Here is a 21,716-nt window from a genome sequence, read left to right as displayed (position 1 = left end):
AGGGTTTGCATTCCATTAATGAAATCTCTCAAGCTGGCCATTTCCATAAGATAAATCATTATAAAATTATGTGCAAATTATATTTTGAGATAGCTGGCCATATTCTTCTGTTTGCCAAAATCAGTAATCTGTCATGTTGAATTTCTTTTCCAGTCAGTTGAGGTAGCAGCTATAAAATGCATCTGTGGACTAAAATATACATCTGATTAAACTACATTTTAAGAAAGTTATCAATGACATTGGAAATTACATTCTTTTAAAATGCACTTTCATTTAAGATGACTATACAGAATACACTCTTAAATGAGTACATAAGCAAAAACACTATTCTACCATGTATATTTTATTGTGTAAATTTGTAGTGTCTTCTGACTCTAGCCCTTAATTTCCAGTTGCCTCTGAGCTAGTGGGTGGAGACTTGCTACTATGATGTCTCCCATACCCAGAGCATACAAAGACATAAGGAATTCCTGCTCTTCTGTCTCTATGTGGCACATGTTCTGTTCCATTAGCAGTGAAGAAGTTATTATATAGCACTACTGAGCGGTGTAGCTGGGAACCCATTCCTGCGGTGAAATAAAACATGTACTAGCAAGCAGAATGGCCTTCTATGTCTCTGCCTCTCACTCTGCTCCTCAACCCTCCTCCCTCTACCCTTTTTACAGACGTCTGTAATCTGACACTTTAGTGAGCTGTCAGTCCATTTTCTCTTGTACTAGACAGATTTGTGCAGTGTTTCAGAGTGAGTAAGGAGATTAGGATGCAGACAAGCGAAAAAGTAGCTCAAAATTGCAGAAAGAAACATTTAGCTGATAATATATCTTACATAGTTCTTTATATTCACTTGTACTACTGGATCATGTAAAGTTTGTTTAAACAAAAGCGAAATTTAACGAGTGCATATCACCAATCTGGGGCTGCCCTTTTTTATTTAATAAAACAATGGGCGGCCCATATTGGTGATTTTAAAAAAATATAATCCAGTAAGAAAACCTTGCAGAAGTATCTCTAATGTCCTCTGAAATGGCCTGACTTTCTAGCAACCTGGTTTTGAGATCCTTGCATTCAGAGTGGGATCTCACATCCCTTTTTAAGATCTACGGTATAGCGTGTGCTCAGTGTATGTAATATTTACCACCAGTTACCGGTAAGGGGATTTACATAGCTTATGTGTTTTTTCTCATCTCTGTGGTCTTCCCTTCAGCAGCTCTTCCTCTTCTACATATTGCTGCATTGACTGTCACGCCGGGTACCTACCTCACTATCTTCATACTTCTCAACATTAAAATTCCAAATCTCGAGACATTGTAGGTTTTTGGTATATGTTTTGTTGCGCAGTCCCAGGAAAAACAGGATACCGCAGCTGGCTGGTATGACTACATACTTTCTCCACAAGGGTTGTTGTAACATGGCGTTGGGTAGTCGTGGGCGAGGCACTCGTGTCTTATCCCTCGGCATGTTACATGAAAGTTGGGGTCCTGCCTGAGTGTGTAGACATGGCGCGTGCAGGCTGCTAGTAACCGATGATATTGGTTTGCCAGGACCTGGTGTTGGACAGTTCAATGAGGGAGACCACAATTTAAAAATATATATTTTACTGAACGGTAACTTGGTAGAGAACATATACAAGACAAACTGCTACACGGTCTTATGGACGTTTCTTTTACAACGCAAAGCATTTTCCACAGAGTTTCAATTCCTTATTTTCTCTATTGTTCTCTGTCTTTACTTGGCCTCTTTACTCTCTCTACTTGTCCTCTGTTTCCACTGTTTCTCACTACTTCACCACAACCCAGCTTGACACTACAGTACTGCTTAGAAAGAGTCATTTTATTCGTCCCGTGGTTCTGCTTCCCCTTCCCCTAATGGAGCTAGTATGGCTGATATTTATCTTCTCTAGTGCTGATGCTCTGGAACTCCTGCCTGGGGCATTTTACTCCTCTCACGTATTCAATTCTGTTTAGGCCTGTTACCTTCAAGAGTTATACACTCTGGGTCTTGTTCCTAGGCGTCCTCTCCCAGGATCTGTCTCCTGTAGATCACTATCTCTTAGTCACTTCTGTTCCAGATCTCCCTATCCCTTTCTTTCGGGCTCCTCTCACCTCAGGGACACCCACTATGTGGCACTCCTCACATTGGACCTTAGGTTCTCTTTCTATCCACTGCAGACCTAATCTATCTCAATACCAGGAAGTCCTTTCTGAATTTGCTACATAGCCCCTCCCTTTCTGGGTCAGTCTAAACTTTTAACTCTCAATGTCCCAGTCAACTACCTATTGCTGGGCAGAATACAGCTTCATCACTAACAATGGAAATCATTACATATACAAACATCATTAACTCATAACACTATTCAGTTTACACAGCACAACATTATACTTGTTTCTTCAAGGGGGAACGTGGGCAGTATGTTCCTTACATTGTCTGATTACTATGAGAACATATACATAGAACTGCTTAGGTCGCCCTAGGTCGCTGCTTCCCTTTGGCCTTAGCTTCATTCTGATGCAGATGTCAGCACCTCCGGCTAGAGGCTTTTAAACAATACAGTGTATTCCCAAGGCTTGGGACTCAACTCACCCTGGGCTGGCTGGCTGTTTACTACATACATGTAGCTCAGCCTGTTCTGTGTGCACCCATACCATGGACCACCACCCCAGTATATAAACACTACTAATAGACATTTGTATGCAAATAAAAAGCATACAACTGTTAGTGCCCACTCAGCACAGGTGTGGCAAAGGGTAGTAAGAGTAGGGAAATGGATTTGTATAAGTGGGCAGGTGACCCAGGCTCTTTCAGGCCTGGCTATAATTGTTATTATGTATTTATTATGCTTACTTACTTATGTTTCACAGCATTTTATAGATATCTTAATCACTGTTTCCATTGGGACACCATGAATAGCCTATCACTATGTCTTTGGAGTGTGGGAGGAAACTGGGGTATCCAGAGGAAACCCACACAAACACAGGAAGAACATGCATACTCCTGACAGATGATCTCCTTGGTGGGATGGTGGTCAGGACCACCCCAGCAATGCAAAGTAACAGTACTAACCACTGAGCCACCTTTCTGGCCTAACAGCACCTAGCTGTCCTGTCTTGGAGCGAAATTAGCTGCTCTAGAGCACGTACAAGTCAATCACCATGCAGAACTTGCTGACATTTACAATACGTTGGATTATGAGTTCCAATTAAGCATTGTATCACAGAAATATCCTCTTCAGATAGGTAAGCAGGAAATAAAGTTTAATCGGCTTCCTATATTTTCTGTTTTTCAATCCTGTAGTTAAAATTCACTCAGCGGACACACATTATAAAAATATTTCGTATTTGACACAGAATTACTTTCCATCCAAGTATTATGTTCTTCTACTAGGAAATAGGAAACTTGAAGCGTGGAATTTTTATTGTAGACCCAGAATGCTTAAGTCACCTAGGAGAAATTTTCTTTCATGCTGGAGGAGTCAAAGTTCTCCAATTTATGCAAACTTTAGTACAACTACGGTATTTATATTGTTCTTTGGCTGGGATTAGACATGGCAGAAGTCTGTGTTCTTTTCTAAGCTATGCGCCCTGGAAAGATAATAGTTAATAACAACTTAGTCTGTCCTCAAAGTCTGATGTTTGTAATGGATAGCTATATTCTCCAGTAACTTTTCAAAATAAGTTGGCATGTACAGTACAGACCAAAAGTTTGGACACACCTTCTCATTTAAAGATTTTTCTGTATTTTCATGACTATGAAAATTGTACATTCACACTGAAGGCATCAAAACTATGAATTAACACATGTGGAATTATACACTTAACAAAAAAGTGTGAAACAACTGAAAATATGTCTTATATTCTAGGTTCTTCAAAGTAGCCACCTTTTGCTTTGATGATTGCTTTGCACACTCTTGGCATTCTCTTGATGAGCTTCAAGAGGTAGTCACCGGGAATGGTTTTCACTTCACAGGTGGGCCCTGTCAGGTTTAATAAGTGGGATTTCTTGCCTTATAAATGGTGTTGGGACCATCAGTTGTGTTGTGCAGAAGTCTGGTGGATACACAGTTGATAGTCTTACTGAATAGACTGTTAGAATTTGTATTATGGCAATAAAAAAAGCAGCTAAGTAAAGAAAAACGAGTGGCCATCATTACTTTAAGAAATGAAGGTCAGTCAGTCCGAAAAATTGGGAAAACTTGGAACATGTTCCCAAGTGCAGTTGCAAAAACCATTAAGCGCTACAAAGAAACTGGCTCACATGAGGACCGCCCCAGGAAAGGAAGACCAAGAGTCACCTCTGCTTCTGAGGATAAGTTTATCCGAGTCACCAGACTCAGAAATCACAGGTCAACAGCAGCTCAGATTAGAGACCAGGTCAATGCCACACAGAGTTCTAGCAGCAGACACATCTCTACAACAACTGTTAAGAGGAGACTTTGTGCAGCAGGCCTTCATGGTAAAATAGCTGCTAGGGAACCACTGCTAAGGACAGGGAACAAGCAGAAGAGACTTGTTTGGGCTAAAGAACACAAGGAATGGACATTAGACCAGTGGAAATCTGTGCTTTGGTCTGATGAGTCCAAATTTGAGATCTTTGGTTCCAACCACCGTGTCTTTGTGCGATGCAGAAAAGGTGAACGGATGGACTCTATATGCCTGGTTCCCACCGTGAAGCATGGAGGGGGAGGTGTGATGGTGTGGGGGTGCTTTGCTGGTGACACTGTTGGAGATTTATTCAAAATTGAAGGCATACTGAACCAGCATGGCTACCACAGCATCTGGCAGCGGCATGCTATTCCATCCAGTTTGCGTTTAGTTGGACCATCATTTAATTTTCAACGGGACAATGACCCCAAACACACCTCCAGGCTGTGTAAAGGCTATTTGACCAAGAAGGAGAGTGATGGGGTGCTACGCCAGATGACCTGGCCTCCACAGTCACCAGACCTGAACCCAATCAAGATGGTTTGGGGTGAGCTGGACCGCAGAGTGAAGGCAAAAGGGCCAACAAGTGCTTAGCATCTCTGGGAACTCCTTCAAGATTGTTGGAAGACCATTCCCGGTGACTACCTCTTGAAGCTCATCAAGAGAATGCCAAGAGTGTGCAAAGCAGTCATCAAAGCAAAAGGTGGCTACTTTGAAGAACCTAGGATATAAGACATATTTTCAGTTGTTTCACACTTTTTTGTGAAGTATAAAATCCCACATCTGTTAATTCATAGTTTTGATGCCTTCAGTGTGAATGTACAATTTTCATAGTCATGAAAATACAGAAAAATCTTTAAATGAGAAGGTGTGTCCAAACTTTTGGTCTGTACTGTATGTGTATGAGGAATTAATGCTGATTTCTTTATACACTCCAGAAACATATCTCCGTCATTGCTATAGACAGTAAATGGAGCGGTGGTCCATTTATTGCTCTAGTTTTGAACATAGTGGTAGGGAAAACATGATGTAGAAAGCAGGACACAGATTAATACGTTGAATTGTTGGAGCAGGGTATAGAAAACTAAAAATTTTAGGAAAACCAAGGGAATGTGCACACAATACCTTTTTCGGGTGAGTTTTGGAGTGCTTAAATTCTACAAGGAAAGAACCTATGTACTGCAATGTTAAAATGACTTGCTATGCATAGGTGTAAGGGGGGGGGGAGGCGCAGTAGAAGATGTGGTTCCTCAGTTTTGTGTAGCACTTGTGACCAACTGTTGCCACCGAAAGATGGAAGAAGAGTTTCTGGAAGGATGGATCTAAAGTGATCACTTGGTCAGGTGGTAGCTGTGGCTCAGTTATTCATTTTAAAAGACTGGAGTAACAAGGTGGGAAAGCAATTGATGCCAACCACAAGGAGGTGTGAGCAGAGGGACGCAGAGGCTGAGCTACAGGGGGGTGCATGGGGACCGAGACATCGCGAGGCAAACATTGAGGTCCAGACTATGCCAGTCAAGGCCTAGGATCCAGACTCTGACCCGAAACCTAGCCTTCATCAGTCAAGGATAACAAACAGGCAATCCCTACATGTGCTGCTGCTGTCTAGCAGCCGCGGGGACTCAAACATCTTTTTCAAGCATGCCGAAGACACTCAGTTAGTACACGAGCATGCTCAGATAATACCTTATCCGATAAAGTTCGCTCTTCATTAGTTGACATATGTTCGTTCTTTTTGAGCTTTTCTCAAATGGTTCAGGCTTCAAAAGCCACAAAGAGGTTAAAAGAAGTTGGCCTGTTCATTCTTCGGGTGACCTTCACTTTGAAGCCGCTGACTATTAGGGCTTGCTCACACGAGGATAGATTCTCGGATGCAAGAGAGTCAGATCCAAGTATGATCAGAGTCAGTTTAGTGTGTTCCAACTCTCTTGGATGATAGAATCGTAGCACACTGTGAGGAGAAGAAGGAGAGCAAACGTTCTCCATATCCTCCATTCTATGAGTCTGCAGAAATCAGACCACACTCGGATGTCATCCGAGTGCAGTCCAATGATTTCCACTCACCCATAGACTTGAATGGGTGCGTGCCATACGATCTGCGCTGTAACTTGCTGCATGCTCCAATTTTTTTTCATGCTGAAATAGCACTCAGAACAATGTTATTCTATCTAATAAAACATCACATAGCACTCATCCAATGTATACACTCGTGTGAGTGAGGCCTAACATACATAATGTAGGAAAAAAATGTTGGTGACACAGCCATCACAAAATATAGCGCAAAAGACAGAAAAAAAAAAAACTCTTGAAGAAAAACACTGCTAGCATCATCCTGAAGATTCCTTTACTTAAAAAATTCAACAGGTAGGTCCTTACCTAGAGACTTCGTGTGTACATACCCTTGGTGGGGCTGTCCAGGCTTATGGCAAAATTCTGCATTCACTGTGTGTGACTGCAGACTGCTGAATCCTGACAGCGGGCGGTGCTCACACTGTCACTATTCCCTGTGCTATTCAGCGGTCACATTACCGGATGTATGCCATTTCTATACTTGTGGCCATTTGCCGATTAGACATGTCTGGCTTGTCTCGATTCACTTCTATTGAGAGAAGCCAAATGAGCCAAACTGCATACATCACGGGAAATTCAGGGGAATCAAGAATGTGCGCATAGTGTCATAATTCAGCTGTCTGCAGTCACATAAAGGACTTTTGTCCTAAGTGACACATCACTGGAATCAGTCTCTACAGCTCCTTTAAGACGCAGTGACTACAGGAGGCTCCTATGATGATAGCTAAATATTTTGCTCGAATAATGTAATGAACCCTTTAATGTACAGTTTGATTTTGTACAATGTTGGTCACAATTATTTTCTTTTATTCTAATCTCTATCACATTTTTGTCTTATTTGTTGACAGAATTTTGAAGCAATATAGTCATCCTAACATCGTCAAACTAATTGGCGTTTGTACTCAGAAACATCCGATTTACATTGTGATGGAGTTAGTACAGGGTAAGTTTATCAAGGTTCCTAGTACAGAGAAAAGTTACAGTGCCATCGTGTGGCAGAGGATGGTAATGCTCACTGATAATAGCACTTAGATAATAGTTAATTGGCCAGGTTTCCATATATCCCGGCCGCCCAGAACTGTTTTTTATGCCTCAACTGATAGCAGCTAATGCTTTTTCAGCGGTTACTACAGCACACAGCTGAGCTAGATCAAAAAATGCAACAGAGCTTTCTGATCTGAGTTTTTGAGCGATACACTGCAGCAACTGGTGTGCCAGATGAATATGTGCAATCCCATAGAAAACTATATGATCTGGTTCCACATCAGTTTCCCTCCAAACGTTACATTGCCTTGCTGGTGGAACAAATCTGTATTGCCAGATATGTGGAAACAAGGACTAATTACTGTATATTGGTAGCATGCCTAAAATTAAATATTACAGCACTTATGTGGTGCCTCCGTGGGACACTACAAGGATGGATGTGGCAGTTACATGATGTATTCCCATGGATGCTGCACATACACTGTCTTCTGCTAGTGCATGTGCCAGAATATTAAAGCTGATGGCCTAATGGTTCTTTTATATGCTTGGCAGTCAGTAGGCCCTATGGACGTATCCATCATTTCCCCATTCTTGTTAGGCCGGCCTCACACTAGCGAGTTTTACGGACGTATGAGCGCATAAACTACGTCCGTAAAACTCGCAAAATAAACGGCACAATTATTCTCAATGGGGCTGCTCCTATTAGCCGTATATTACGTTTCAGTATTATACGGCTTTCTACGGCCGTACAAAATCGCAGCATGCTGCGTTTGTCACCGTATTGCGCAAAAAAATCGCCAATGAAAGTCTATGGGGGCGAGAAAAATACGGATTCCACACGGACCTGCAGTGTGACTTGCGAGAAATACGCAGCGCTGTTAGTGAAAAGTCGGTAATTCAATTGCCGGCTTTTCATTTCTCCTGCACAAACCCGACAGGATATGAGACATGGTTTACATACAGTAAACCATCTCATATCCCCCTTTTTTTTGCATATTCCACACTACTAATGTTAGTAGTGTGTATGTGCAAAATTTCAGCGCTGTAGCTGCTGAAATAAAGGGTTAAATGGTGGAAAAAATTGGCGTGGGCTCCCGCGCAATTTTCTCCGCCAGAATGGTAAAGCCAGTGACCGAGGGCAGATATTAATAGCCAGGAGAGGGTCCATGGTTATTGGCCCCCCCGTGGCTAAAAACATCTGCCCCCAGCCTCCCCAGAAAAGGCAAATCTGGAAGATGCGCCTATTCTGGCACTTGGCCACTCTCTTCCCACTCCCTGTAGCGGTGGGATATGGGGTAATGAAGGGTTAATGCCACCTTGCTATTGGAAGGTGACATTAAGCCAGATTAATAATGGAGAGGCGTCAATTATGTCACCTATCCATTATTAATCCAATAGTACGAAAGGGTTAAAAAACACACACACACATGATTTAAAAGTATTTTAATGAAATAAACACAGCGGTTGTGGTAATAATTTATTGTTCTCTCAATCCATCAGGAACACCCTCGCTTGGAAAAATAATAAACGCACAAGATACATACCTTCTGGTGAACCGTCTCGTCCCACGAAGTAATCCATCTGAAGGGGTTAACTAATATTACAGGCAGGAGCCCTGCTAAATGCAGCTGTGCTCCGTGCCTGTAATCCCCGGGTGCTGAAAGGAAAGCAGGATCTGTACTTACATTGAGTCGCGGTGAGGCGCCCTCTGGTGGATGTTCTCATGAACTGCAGCCTGGGAACTTTTTCCCAGGCTCCAGGTCATATGAGGACATCCACCAGGGGGCGCATCACCGCGACTGAAGGAAATGTAGGTCAATGACCTACATTTCATTCATTCGCTGGGGAATTACAAGCACGGAGCACAGCTGCATTTAGCAGGGCTCCTGCCTGTAATATTAGTTAACCCCTTCAGATGGATTACTTCGTGGGACGAGACGGTTCACCAGAAGGTATGTATCTTGTGCGTTTATTATTTTTCCAAGCGAGGGTGTTCCTGATGGATTGAGAGAACAATAAATTATTACAACAACCACTGTGTTTATTTCATTAAAGTACTTTTAAATCATGTGTGTGTGTGTTTTTTAACCCTTTCAGACAATTGGATTAATAATGGATAGGTGACATAATTGACGCCTCTCCATTATTAATCTGGCTTAATGTCACCTTACAATAGCAAGGTGGCATTAACCCTTCATTACCCCATATCCCACCGCTACAGGGAGTGGGAAGAGAGTGGCCAAGTGCCAGAATAGGCGCATCTTCCAGATGTGCCTTTTCTGGGGTGGCTGGGGGCAGATGTTTTTAGCCACGGGGGGGGCCAATAACCATGGACCCTCTCTAGGCTATTAATATCTGCCCTCAGTCACTGGCTTTACCATTCTGGCGGAGAAAATTGCGCGGGAGCCCACGCCAATGTTTTCCGCGATTTAACCCTTTATTTCAGCAGCTACAGCGCTGAAATTTTGCACATACACACTACTAACATTAGTAGTGTGGAATATGCAAAAAAAAAAGGGGATATGAGATGGTTTACTGTATGTAAACCATGTCTCATATCCTGTCGGGTTTGTGCAGGAGAAATGAGAAGCCGGCAATTGAATTACCGGCTTTTAACACATATCGCGCTGAATGAAATCTAAATACAGAATATATATATATGTGTCTCAATGACATATATATATATATATATATACTGTATATATGTTTTCCCGAACATTTGAGCACATAAATCCATTAGATGTCGGTTTTGCAAGCCTGCGCGAAAATCTCGCAGTACGGATGCCATACGGATTACATACGGAGGATGCCATGCGCAAAATACGCTGACACACCCTGACTACGGATCAATATTTTGGGAACATTTCTCCGTATTACGGCCGTAGTACGGACGTATAATACGTGGCGTATTGTCTTACGCCCAGTGTGAGGCCGGCCTTATACAACTTATGAACACACACAAAACAAACAAAATGATTCCCCTGCTAACTCCCCTGATGCCACAGCGGTCACAGTCTTAGTATCACTGAAGTGGAAACATCTTACCAGCACCTGACTGCAGCAGCCACTACTGGCCTCACTGGTCACAAGTTGTACAAGCTAGCTTCCCCAGCAGTGAGACCATCCAGGCTGAGAACCACTGGTGACTGAGCTGCTGCGAGCGCAGTCTCAATGAGCAGCGGTGACATCGTGATCACCGCCAGTCACTAAGGCTGCGTTCCCAGCCGGGCTGAACTGCGGTGACCTCAGCACCGTGGGAAACAGTCAGTGATGAGGCCACCACAGTTCAAGCTCAGTGTCTTCACAGCAGATCACCGTGAAAAATTCTCATTCTCATTCACCAGTGGTTCTCAGCATTGACTGTCGCATCTTGGCACCGTCCAGGTTGAAAACTATTAATCCCCCAGACATGGATTATGGCGTGAGACAGAACGACTGACAGGTGAGGGATATTGTTGTTTTTAATTTTTGTTTTAGTACAGGAGAACGAGAGATTCAATGTAATGGGTGTTAGGTGAGTATAACTGTGTTTTGTTTTATTTCTAATAAAATATTTTATTCTGGCTGTGTCTTTATTTACCATGTAACTATAGGATTAGTAATGGAAAGGTATCTTATAGATGCCTCTCCATTACTAAGCTGTGAGCTTGATGTCACCTGAGAATACAAAGGTGACATCAACCCCACACATATGAACCCTACTTGCCACTCTCTATAGGGCAAGTGCGAAGAGCCAGGCAAAGCATCAGAATTGGCACATCATAAAGATGTGCATTTTCTTGGCAGCTGCGGGCTGCTATTTTTTAGGCTGGGGGGTCCTATATAAATGGCCCCTTACCAGCCGGAGAATACCAGCCCCCAGCTGTGAGCTTTAGCAAGGCTGGTTGCCAAAGATGGGGGTGGACCCCACAACTTTTTTTAAAATTATTTAAATAATTTAAAAAACAGCATGGGGACCCCTCTATTATTGATAACCAGCTTTGCCAAAGCTGACAGCTGAGGGCTGCAGCCCTCAGCTGTGAGTTTTGCCTGGGTGGTTATAGAAAATAGAGGGGAACCCATTCCATTTAAAAAATATATATATTTATTTATAGCAGGCGGCGGGTGATGAATACTACCATCAGCCGCACCTCCTGTCACTGTTCTCATTTGAATACAACTCTTATCATTCTCCTCTGCTCACACTGATCGCCAGCAGAGCAAGGGAGAATGATGAGAGCAGTATTAAGCACCCGGCACCGGGGAACAGCACTTACTGTACCACTGCTTCTCAGGTGCCGGGACGTGTCACACGGATGACATCCCAGTATGTCATCTGTGTGCAGGTGTGCGGGACGTTTTGTGGCCTGTGCTTCTGGTAAAAAATGGACATGTTTACATGTGGCTCACATGGACACATGGTCCATGGCAACACACAGATATGTGCACACCAACGTAGATTTCAATGTTTCTTCGTGTGTCAATGTCTCCAGTATATGTGAAAACTGTCACCACACGTACTGGAGACAGGGATGTTTGAAAGAGCCCTAATGGTGTTTTATATTGTATAGAATTTTAGTTATTTTGCCATTATAAGAAGGCACAGACAAGCAAGTCCTTTAAAGGGAATTTGAGAGCAGCAGACAGAGGCCTTGATTCCAGTGATGTGCCACTTACTGGGCTTCTTGCTATAGATTTGATATAACAGGCACGAGCGAGTGGTTTATCGCAGCTCGTGCCTGTAATATTAGTTAACCCCTTCAGATGGATTACATCGTGGGAAGTGATCGGACATCAGAAGGTATGTATCTTGTGCGTTTATTATTTTGCCAAGCGAGGGTCTGAAAATGGATTGAGAGAACAATAAATTATTACAACAACCACTGTGTTTATTTCATTAAAATACTTTTAAATCATGTGTGTGTGTGTGTGTGTTTTTTAACCCTTTCAAACAATTAGATTAATAATGGATAGGTGTCATAATTGACGCCTCTCCATTATTAATCTGGCTTAATGTCACCTTACAATAGCAAGGTGGCATTAACCCTTCATTACCCCATATCCCACCGCTACAGGGAGTGGGAAGAGAGTGGCCAAGTGCCAGAATAGGCGCATCTTCCAGATGTGCCTTTTCTGGGGTGGCTGGGGGCAGATGTTTTTAGCCAGGGGGGGCCAATAACCATGGACCCTCTCTAGGCTATTAATATCTGCCCTCAGTCACTGGCTTTACCACTCTGGCGGAGAAAATTGCGCGGGAGCCCACGACAATTTTTTCCGCCATTTAACCCTTTATTTCAGCAGCTACAGCGCTGAAATTTTGCACATACACACTACTAACATTAGTAGTGTGGAATATGCAAAAAAAAAGGGGATATGAGATGGTTTACTGTATGTAAACCATGTCTCATATCCTGTCTGGTTTGTGCAGGAGAAATGAAAAGCCGGCAATTGAATTACCGACTTTTCACAGATATCGCGCTGAATGAAATCTAAATACAGAATATATATATATGTGTCTCAATGACATATATATATATATATATATATATATATATATATATATATATATACTGTATATATGTTTTCCCGAACATTTGAGCACATAAATCCATTAGATGTCGGTTTTGCAAGCCTGCGCGAAAATCTCGCAGTACGGATGCCATACGGATTACATACGGAGGATGCCATGCGCAAAATACGCTGAAACACCCTGACTACGGATCAATATTTTGGGAACATTTCTCCGTATTACGGCCGTAGTACGGACGTATAATACGTGGCGTATTGTCTTACGCCAAGTGTGACTCCAGCCTAACAGTGAGTGCAGGCGGCGGCTGATGGGGGTATTCATTAACTGCACCCACTATAAATAAATAAAAAATCTGGTGCGGGTTCCCCTGTATTTTTGATAACTAACCAAGCAAAGCTCACAGCTGGGGGCTGCAATTCTCAGCTGTCTGTTAGCAAGGCTGGTTATCAAATCAAGAATAGAGGGGTCCCTATGATGTTTTTTTAAATCATTTAAATAAATAATTTAAAAAAAACGGCATTGGGTCCCCCCCCCCCCCTCATTTTCGACAGCCAGCCTTGCTAAAGCTCACAGGTGGTGGCTGGTATTCTCAGGCTGGTAAAAGACCATGGATGTTGGCCCCCAGCCTAAAAATAGCAGCCCGCAGCCGCCTATACCTATATGTTTTTTTTGTGTGTGTATTTTTGCAGTCTAGCTTCCCTAGGCTGGTGTCCACAGGTCGGGACCCGGTCTTTTGTCTGCCCTTATTCATGCACTGAGGTCAACTCTGACACATTGTAAGGTTTTTAATATTAGACAGCTTAGGACCATCCTGATCAGGGTCACCTTGCTGAAGGTGGGATGGCTTTTATGCTATTTTTGATCAAAAACAGTATTGCTAAAAACCCTGAGTTATTTAAATGCACTTTTGCTTTTTACTTATTTAGTTACAAGAGGGTTTATGTTCATTTTGCTTCTTGTAGGTTTTGTGCGCTTTATGGCCAATGAGAATATGTGTTTAGGTGCTGCATGTACACCGACTTAAACCAAGCTCAATTTCTGTGTTTTGACTTACACCTAATGTAGTAATAAAATAAGATGTAATCCTAGCTAGCCTAACAAGCATTGACAAACAAAGTGGAATAAGCTATTTTAATACTGTTTTTTAATACTGTTGCTCAGTTTCCTAATAGTGAAATGTTGTTGTTGGGGGGGGGGATTGGTTGTAACTTTGGGGAGTTTAGCTGAGGATTTTTTTTCTAATTAAAGGTGTAGAATTATTTTTTCACTTATCTCACTCACTCTGTCCTGTGATAACATTATATATGGGAAGATGTGATAATTTTTTGTCTCAGATCTATGATCAGATGATATGCTGACATCTGCAATAACGTTGTTCACCTGTAGGTGGAGACTTCTTGACATTCTTGCGGAATGAGGGCCCCAGACTGAAAACAAAGGAACTAATCAGGATGTCAGAGAACGCTGCGGCTGGGATGGAATACCTGGAAAACAAGCATTGTATTCACAGGTATAGACTCAAGGGTTATTGCAGTGGTATCTTATAAAAATAACGCGCAGCTTCAAAGTTCCTTCACACTCTCTTTTGTAGATATATCGATTGGTTTTTATATCAAGCAAACGATAAATGGCAATAACTGGACCTAGGTGAAATGCAGTGACAATTCAAGTACAATGTCTAATATACAGTATTGTACTTCTACATCGATCTCTGTGAAATATTTGACTTACAAAAGGAATTTTTGTCTAAAAGGACATTAATCTGTCACGGCCAGTTTTCACTTTTGCACTTTCGCCATTTCCTCCCCTTTGAAGAGCCATGATTTTTAAATGTTTTCATTAAAAAAAGCCACATAAGGACTTGTTTATTGCGGGATGAGTTGTAATTTTTAATTTAATTTTTTATTTTTCCATAAAATTGACTGAAAAAAAATTAGAGCAAATTCCAAGTGTGGTGCAATGGTGAAAAAAAAATAATTCTGCCATTGTTTTTTGGGTTTCTGTGTTAATTGCGCAGAAAAATGACCTGTCAACATTATTTTCCAGGTCAATATGATTACAGCAGTACCAGGCTTTCATATTTTTTTTGTCTGTTTGGTTCTTTTTTAATTTAAGAAGTGATAAAAATTTGTCAATTTGTAAAAAAAAAAAAAAAAGGAAATTGGTTTGCGTCAGCCTTTCTTTGAGGCCTTGTCTTTTGGCAAGCTGACAATATTAGCAATGTAATTTTAGGGTACATGCAATATTCTTATTACCTTTTAATGCGTTTTTTAGGGAGATCTGGTGTCCGACAAATGCAAATCTACTGTTTAGATTTTTTTTTTTATCTTTGTAACATTTACCAGATGTACCAGAAATGGCACCATTTGAATGATGTTGTCAGTGGTTGACATTAGCATTTATTTGGCAGAGAGGAGCACTCACTTCGGTCACTGCTGTTACCGGAAGGTGCCAGTTATACAGCACAGATGGGATCTGTTGGGTATGGTGTGGGCTCAGCTTCTGAGCCTGCTCCATACGTGCGAACCAGACATTCCACATACTGTTTTGTCCTACATATGGATGTGAAGACTAGTGCAGTGGCTCAGTGGTTAGCACCGTAGCCTGAGTTCAAATCCCATCAAGAACAACATCTGCAAGGAGCCTGTATCTTCTCCTGTAATTGAGTGGGTTTCCCCTTGGTACTGCAGTTTTCTCCTACACTCCAAAGACATAATGTTAGGGAATTTAGATTGTGAGCCCCAACGGGGACAATGATGACAATGTCTGTAAAGTGTCTGTGGAGTGAATTAAATCAATTAGTTAAATGATTATTTAGTGATGGATATTGTTTGATAGTGCTTGTAAATACAAGCATTTTTGTAATTTATTATATATAATATGAATTTACTTTTCAGCAGTTGTTTTCTACTTGCTGCATAGATTAGTGCACATTGCTTCTGCACTTTTTACAATAGAGCTTGAAAGCACTTCTCTGCAGCAATTTGGGATAATTGGACCAAATTTTTAGCTCCTGACTATGGTGGGCTTCAGTGCTATGGTGGTCCTCCTTTGCTGTAGGGGAAAAGCTGCCTCATATAGCAGTATCAGAGAGGACACCAGACGAAAAAATAAAGTCCTTTTTACGGACAATAAAACTTATGTACAGAGGGTTGCAGGACTAAAGCTTTCTGTTTTCTTCTGCGGTTATGGACGGCGGCATATTACTTGTGAGAAATGGTAGAGATGCACAGGACAAATTGGGTAACCCCATCTTCCCGGTACAGGGCCAAATGGGTCAATGTGTTTCGCTGTGCTTACTGCACCCTAACTGCATTCTTGTGAACAGCGTAAGGGAGCTGTGTACGGGAGGTCACACTAGCTACCACCTTACTGACGTGCCCCAGCCTGGCTGACTCCATATTCCTTCATGGCTGATCTCCAGGTCTGGCTAGCCCCACCGCTTCTTTTAGCTTTTCCAGTTATAAGTGCCCCAACTTGCTTGCAATGAGGAACTACCGCTACTGCAGGATTCTTACTGAGACTTGCTCCCTTTTTTTGTCCTGTCTGCCACACACACCCAGTGATGATAACCTTCCTCTCAGGGTGTGCTTTCTTGTCTTCAACTCTATAACAACGAACTATAAACCAAGAACTGAAACATAGGTCTCTACTACTCCTCCCCTGCTTATGGGCCAGCTCTACAGTTAACCCTGTCACCCCTGACTAACAGGAACTCCAGCCTCCAGATGGATAAAGTAATACAGTACATTTTCCACACATTAAACAACAGGGGTCTTGAGAGGGGTGTTACATCATCTTCTCCTCCTTTACATAATTTTCTGCCAATAGAGATTATTTTAATGGCAGCATGAACGATACAATCACTTAACTAGTATTTGGCATTATTTGGAAGCCGATAATCGACTTAAAAGTGTTGAAACAACATTCTTTCCTGATTACCAACACATCTAAAGGGCCTTTAAACACACAGATTCTTCAGATTCAGCTATTTGTCAATCTCAGAGCAGACCTGGCGAAAATAAAGACTGTTGGGAATCAGACAATGCCTGTGCAATGGCAGAGACCAGAGAGAGTGTGAGCAGGGCCTAGAGGTAGGAAATGCAGAGCACTTGTTCTTAAATTCCTAGTGGCCCCACCCTCTTAGGCCCTCATATGACTGCTCTGCACATTTTGTTAGGAAATTTTCAGAGAATTACGACTTCTCTGCTTCTTCAGCCCACATATTGATTTCCCTCAGATTTCAATGACTTGATAAAAACAAGCAAGCTGGGAGGAGATTCAATCAATAGTTCTTTAATGAATATGTACAAATGGGTCAACAAAAACAGACCGTGCAAACTTTGATTAATGGATGTTTGCTAAATTAAAAGGACACCCAACACCTCCTGTGTAACAGATATTATGTATGTTTAAACCAATGACAAAGCATGTGCCTACAGCTATATAACATCATTAGATGTATAATTCTGCACTGGAAATTCACCCGATTCAACCACCTAAAATGTTTTATCAGTAAGTTGGCATTTATTCAGGGGCGGACATATCATTGTTGCAATATGTGCAGCTGCACATGAGCCCAAGAGATAAGAAGGCCCACTTTCACCTTTAAATCAGGAAGCAGGTCCTGTCATAGACATAAAGAAGGTCTCATATACTGTTCCTTCACAGAGGCCCTCTTCTGTATGTGCCCTCCACTGTATTGATAACCTGCTTGCATTTCTTTTTTCTGAGATGTACTTAGTCTTAGATGCCACTTAGAGGCAAAAGATTTAAGACCAGCTAGGGATGGGCACCATCTATACAAAGATCCCATGAAGCTAATGCATTTACAAAAAAGCACATTTGTAAATATAGTGATATGGCTTCGTAGGCGCTTGTCACACAATAAAACTGATACCTTTTTTGTAGAGATCCTCTATGTCTGTCGTAAGAAATCTAGTGTAGACGCCATGTACAAATCAGGCTGGAAGTGCATTGGACTACACTGTTTTTCATTTTCCACAATGTCATTCTTTTAAATGCAGGGATCTTGCAGCACGCAACTGTCTTGTGACCGAAAAAAATGTCTTGAAGATTAGTGACTTTGGTATGTCAAGAGAAGAGGCAGATGGAGTATATTCATCCACTGGAGGAATGAAGCAGATTCCTGTTAAATGGACGGCGCCAGAAGCTCTTAACTATGGTATTTCTTTATACTCGGATTATGATGTTTCTCCAGGGCATTAGACTTATCTAAACTGAATTTAACAAAGGAAATAGTAGATCTAGTATAGATTGTCTGCAGACAGAGCCAAAACTAGGCTTTTCATCACATGTGCAAAAAGTATTGTTGGCGGCCCTATCCCTGTATTGAAATACCTTGTTAGTGTACCCCGATAGAGGCCCCTGATGGATGATCTTCTATATTATCTATACAAATAATTGTATAGAAATCTTGCAGAGAATGCAGGCATTAATTTCCTCCTGGTCACTTCCAATTTAATCTGGGACTTTGTTTGATTGCAGGATATAGCGTTCCTAATTTCCTGTTACTGAGGCACCTGCTGCAGTAGGGTCCCCTACAGCCATGTATTGTTTGGTGAATGGTTGGGAGACCACAAAGTAGGGTGGCTGATTTCTAGAGACACATAAATGAATCACTTATTATCTCTGCAGCATTGAAATTATAACACCAAGGAGGGAAAGTTGTGGAATTGTGAAAATCACAGGATGGATAGACATGTTAATGATATGCAAATAATAATAAAATGGAAACAACATTTTCAAAATATCTCAATTTATTCAGTATCAATTATGACTGCCATGCGCATGGTTGTCTGAGGATTGTTCTGCCACACTTCAAATCATCAAGATCTGCTGTTGGCAGCTCCCTTTGCAGTTGTTTACCAAAGGTGTCCAAGATGTGTTCAATGGGAGAAAAGTTCAGAGTCACTGCAGGACATGGTAGCACATTTAAGCCACAAAGGCTACTAACAGTAGCACAAGAAACATATGAATAGGTGTTGTTGAAAAAAATGACTACTAGGACACTTTTGGAGAAATGTCCATACCACTGGTTCCATGATCAAATCAAAGTAACATCAAGCTGTTAATGTACATGAAATGAAGACTAGAGGGGTCTGGTTACCATACATTATGCCATTTTACACGCTAGTCCCAGGAGTAGGATCTGTGTCATGTGATCTCTATTGAAGGCTTCATTATGGCATTGCCCACTTGGAAAAAAGTGAGAGTGATCACTGAAGAGGATAGCCCTCCATTTCAGCCTCTATTACCTTCTTTTTCTGCACCATGGTAGCCTCTTAGATGGTCCGAAAACACTGGAGGCCTTCAATAGGCAAGGTCACACCAGTCCTACTCCCAAGATTATGGTTTGGGTTGGCATAATGTACAGTACCCGGACCCCTCTAGTCCTCAATCCAGGTACACTAACAGCTCGATGTTACATTGGAGAAATGGCCAATGTAATCAAAGTGTCCCAGTAGCCATTTTTCAACACTACAACCCCAGGCTGCATTTTTCTCATGCTACTGTGAGCAGCCTCATATGAGGTGACTTTGAGGGGTCTATATGACAAAAAATACCCCACCATGACACCATTCTAAAAACTGCTGATGGTGGGGTTAGGCTTGGCTCCTGATGGACACCAGGTGCTACTCCAGGACAGACCACAGACTCGCGGCAGCTGAACCCCAAAGGACAGGTAGCTGAAACGGCCCAGTAGGAGACTACGACCGATATACAGACTGACATAGCAGGTACAGGCGAGTCCAGCTGGTATACAGAATGGTATGGCAGGTGCAGACACATCTGGCTGATATACAGACTGGAACGGGAGGTGCAGGTGGGTCTGGCTGATATGCAGACTGGCTCATCGCATCTGGCTGATATACAGATTGGCATGGCTGGTCCAGGCAGGTTCTGGCTGAAATACAGACTGACAAGGCAGGTACTAGCAAGGAGGTTAGGGACGGACAGAAAGAAACTAACAGAACTAGTGGGTACTAGCAGACAGGGACCTGAGAACTAACAAGCTTGTTGTAACAGACTAATAACGATACACAAGCACTTCCATGGAGGTGGAGGTGCCTTAAATAATGTGTCTCCCATCCATTGGCTGGGGACACTTTAGGACAGCACGCGCGGCCCCTTTAAGAAGAAGTGAGTGTGGGCACCCTAAGCATAGTGCCCGGGAATCTGTGACAGTGTGTGGACCCTGGGCAGCAGCCAGAGAGGAAGAAAGTGCTGGATGGGTGCTGCAGCGGTGAGTGAGTCTACGTCCCTGCCTGGGGAGAAGGGCAGCGTTCAGGGACGCCGGCGCTACAGAGAGTTCTTAATGTACATAAACAGTGGAAAACCCCCACAACTGACCCCCCCAAGGAACCTATCTATATGTGTGGTGAGCACTTTGAACCCCCAGGTGCTTAACAGAAATTTATGATGTTGAGCAGCGAAAATTAAAAATAATCTTATTTTTTCCACAAAAATTATCTTTTAGTCCCAAATTTTCATTTTCACACGGGTAACAGGAGAAAATGGATCACTAAAATTGTTGTGCAATTTCTCCTGAGTACGCCTATGCCCCATATGTGGAAGAAAACTACTGTTTGGGGGCACCGCAAGGTTTGGAAAAGAAGTGTGCTTTATCACTGTAATGCAAAAATTTGTGGACGGCCAAAAATCGAGTCCAGGTCATTGCCATGCGGAACAGTGGAGTTTTATACAAAACATCAACTCTCCAATATTAGCAAATTTATTGCTTCTTCTCTACCCCCATGTGAAGAACCAATCCCTAAAACTTGATCATTTCTATGGTATCTACATGGGTCCTGTTGGCAAATGATGAAGTGGGATTTTGGCAAAAATTGATGGACGTACAAATTTATCTGCAACACCATAAGATTTACAAAAATCCTCAGAGAAAAAAACTTTGAAGAAGTCAGTTTGTGTGAGACCGGTGTCAAATTGTATTCCTGATTGCCCTACAAAATCAGGAATCAGTGGCTCATAATTTTCGGGAGCTGAGGTCCATAGGGGGTCAGTAACGGTGGGCGCTGGTTCATTTTCGGTCCTGGGGCGTCTGCATGGCAGTTCAGTATCATAAGAGAAGGAGGAGTCAGAAAAATAAAGGAAGGTGTGATACAATCCCCCACTGTCAGTGTTGGAGGCAAGGAAAGTGTATGCCTCCTCCGCTGAATACCGGGTTTGGGACTAGCGGGACAACATTTTTTCACATATGCGGTGTTTGTGTGTGTACCAATTTTTTTCAGGTGTGTGTGTGAGTGCATGATGTAAACTTTTTTTATTTAGAAGAGAAAAAAAATACAGAAAGAAAAATATAAAAATGTGGTAAGATAAAATACAAATTTACTTAACGGACGTCAGTAAAAAACATTTGCTAGGATCCAGCCAATAATTGATGCTATTACAGCACCGATCGTAGGATGGACATTAGCGTTTTAGGCAGTTTCATTGCCTGAAACACTAAAAATGCTGTGATTGGCTGTTAAGAATTGTCCAGCCGATCACAGGAATCGTAGTTGAGGGAGGCGTTGCCACCCCCTGGGACGACGACTCCATGTGCCCTGCTGTAAGAAACAACAGGCGCCTTAATGCAATCACCATGCTAAGTGCATGGTGATTGCATTAAGGCGCCTGTTGTTTCTTACAGCAGGGCACATGGAGTCGTCGTCCCAGGGGGTGGCAACGCCTCCCTCAACTACGATTCCTGT

The 21,716-nt window shown here is 42.3% G+C and overlaps 1 protein-coding gene across 1 annotated transcript in view; it reads left to right on the top strand.

Annotated features, from left to right (window-relative positions):
• The window catches only part of FES (FES proto-oncogene, tyrosine kinase), a 229,468-nt gene that overhangs the window by 203,097 nt on the left and 4,655 nt on the right, over window positions 1-21,716 (top strand). Inside the window, exons 15-17 of the mRNA XM_077263560.1 lie at window positions 7,337-7,431; window positions 14,368-14,491; window positions 18,009-18,166. Of these exons, the coding sequence (XP_077119675.1) occupies window positions 7,337-7,431; window positions 14,368-14,491; window positions 18,009-18,166 (377 nt within the window). The remainder of the gene's footprint in view (window positions 1-7,336; window positions 7,432-14,367; window positions 14,492-18,008; window positions 18,167-21,716) is intronic.

Source organism: Ranitomeya variabilis, chromosome 5 (assembly GCF_051348905.1).
Source record: "Ranitomeya variabilis isolate aRanVar5 chromosome 5, aRanVar5.hap1, whole genome shotgun sequence".
NCBI lineage: Eukaryota > Metazoa > Chordata > Amphibia > Anura > Dendrobatidae > Ranitomeya > Ranitomeya variabilis.
Note: the sequence above shows the minus strand (reverse complement) of the source record. Positions and strands in the feature narration are given on the sequence as shown.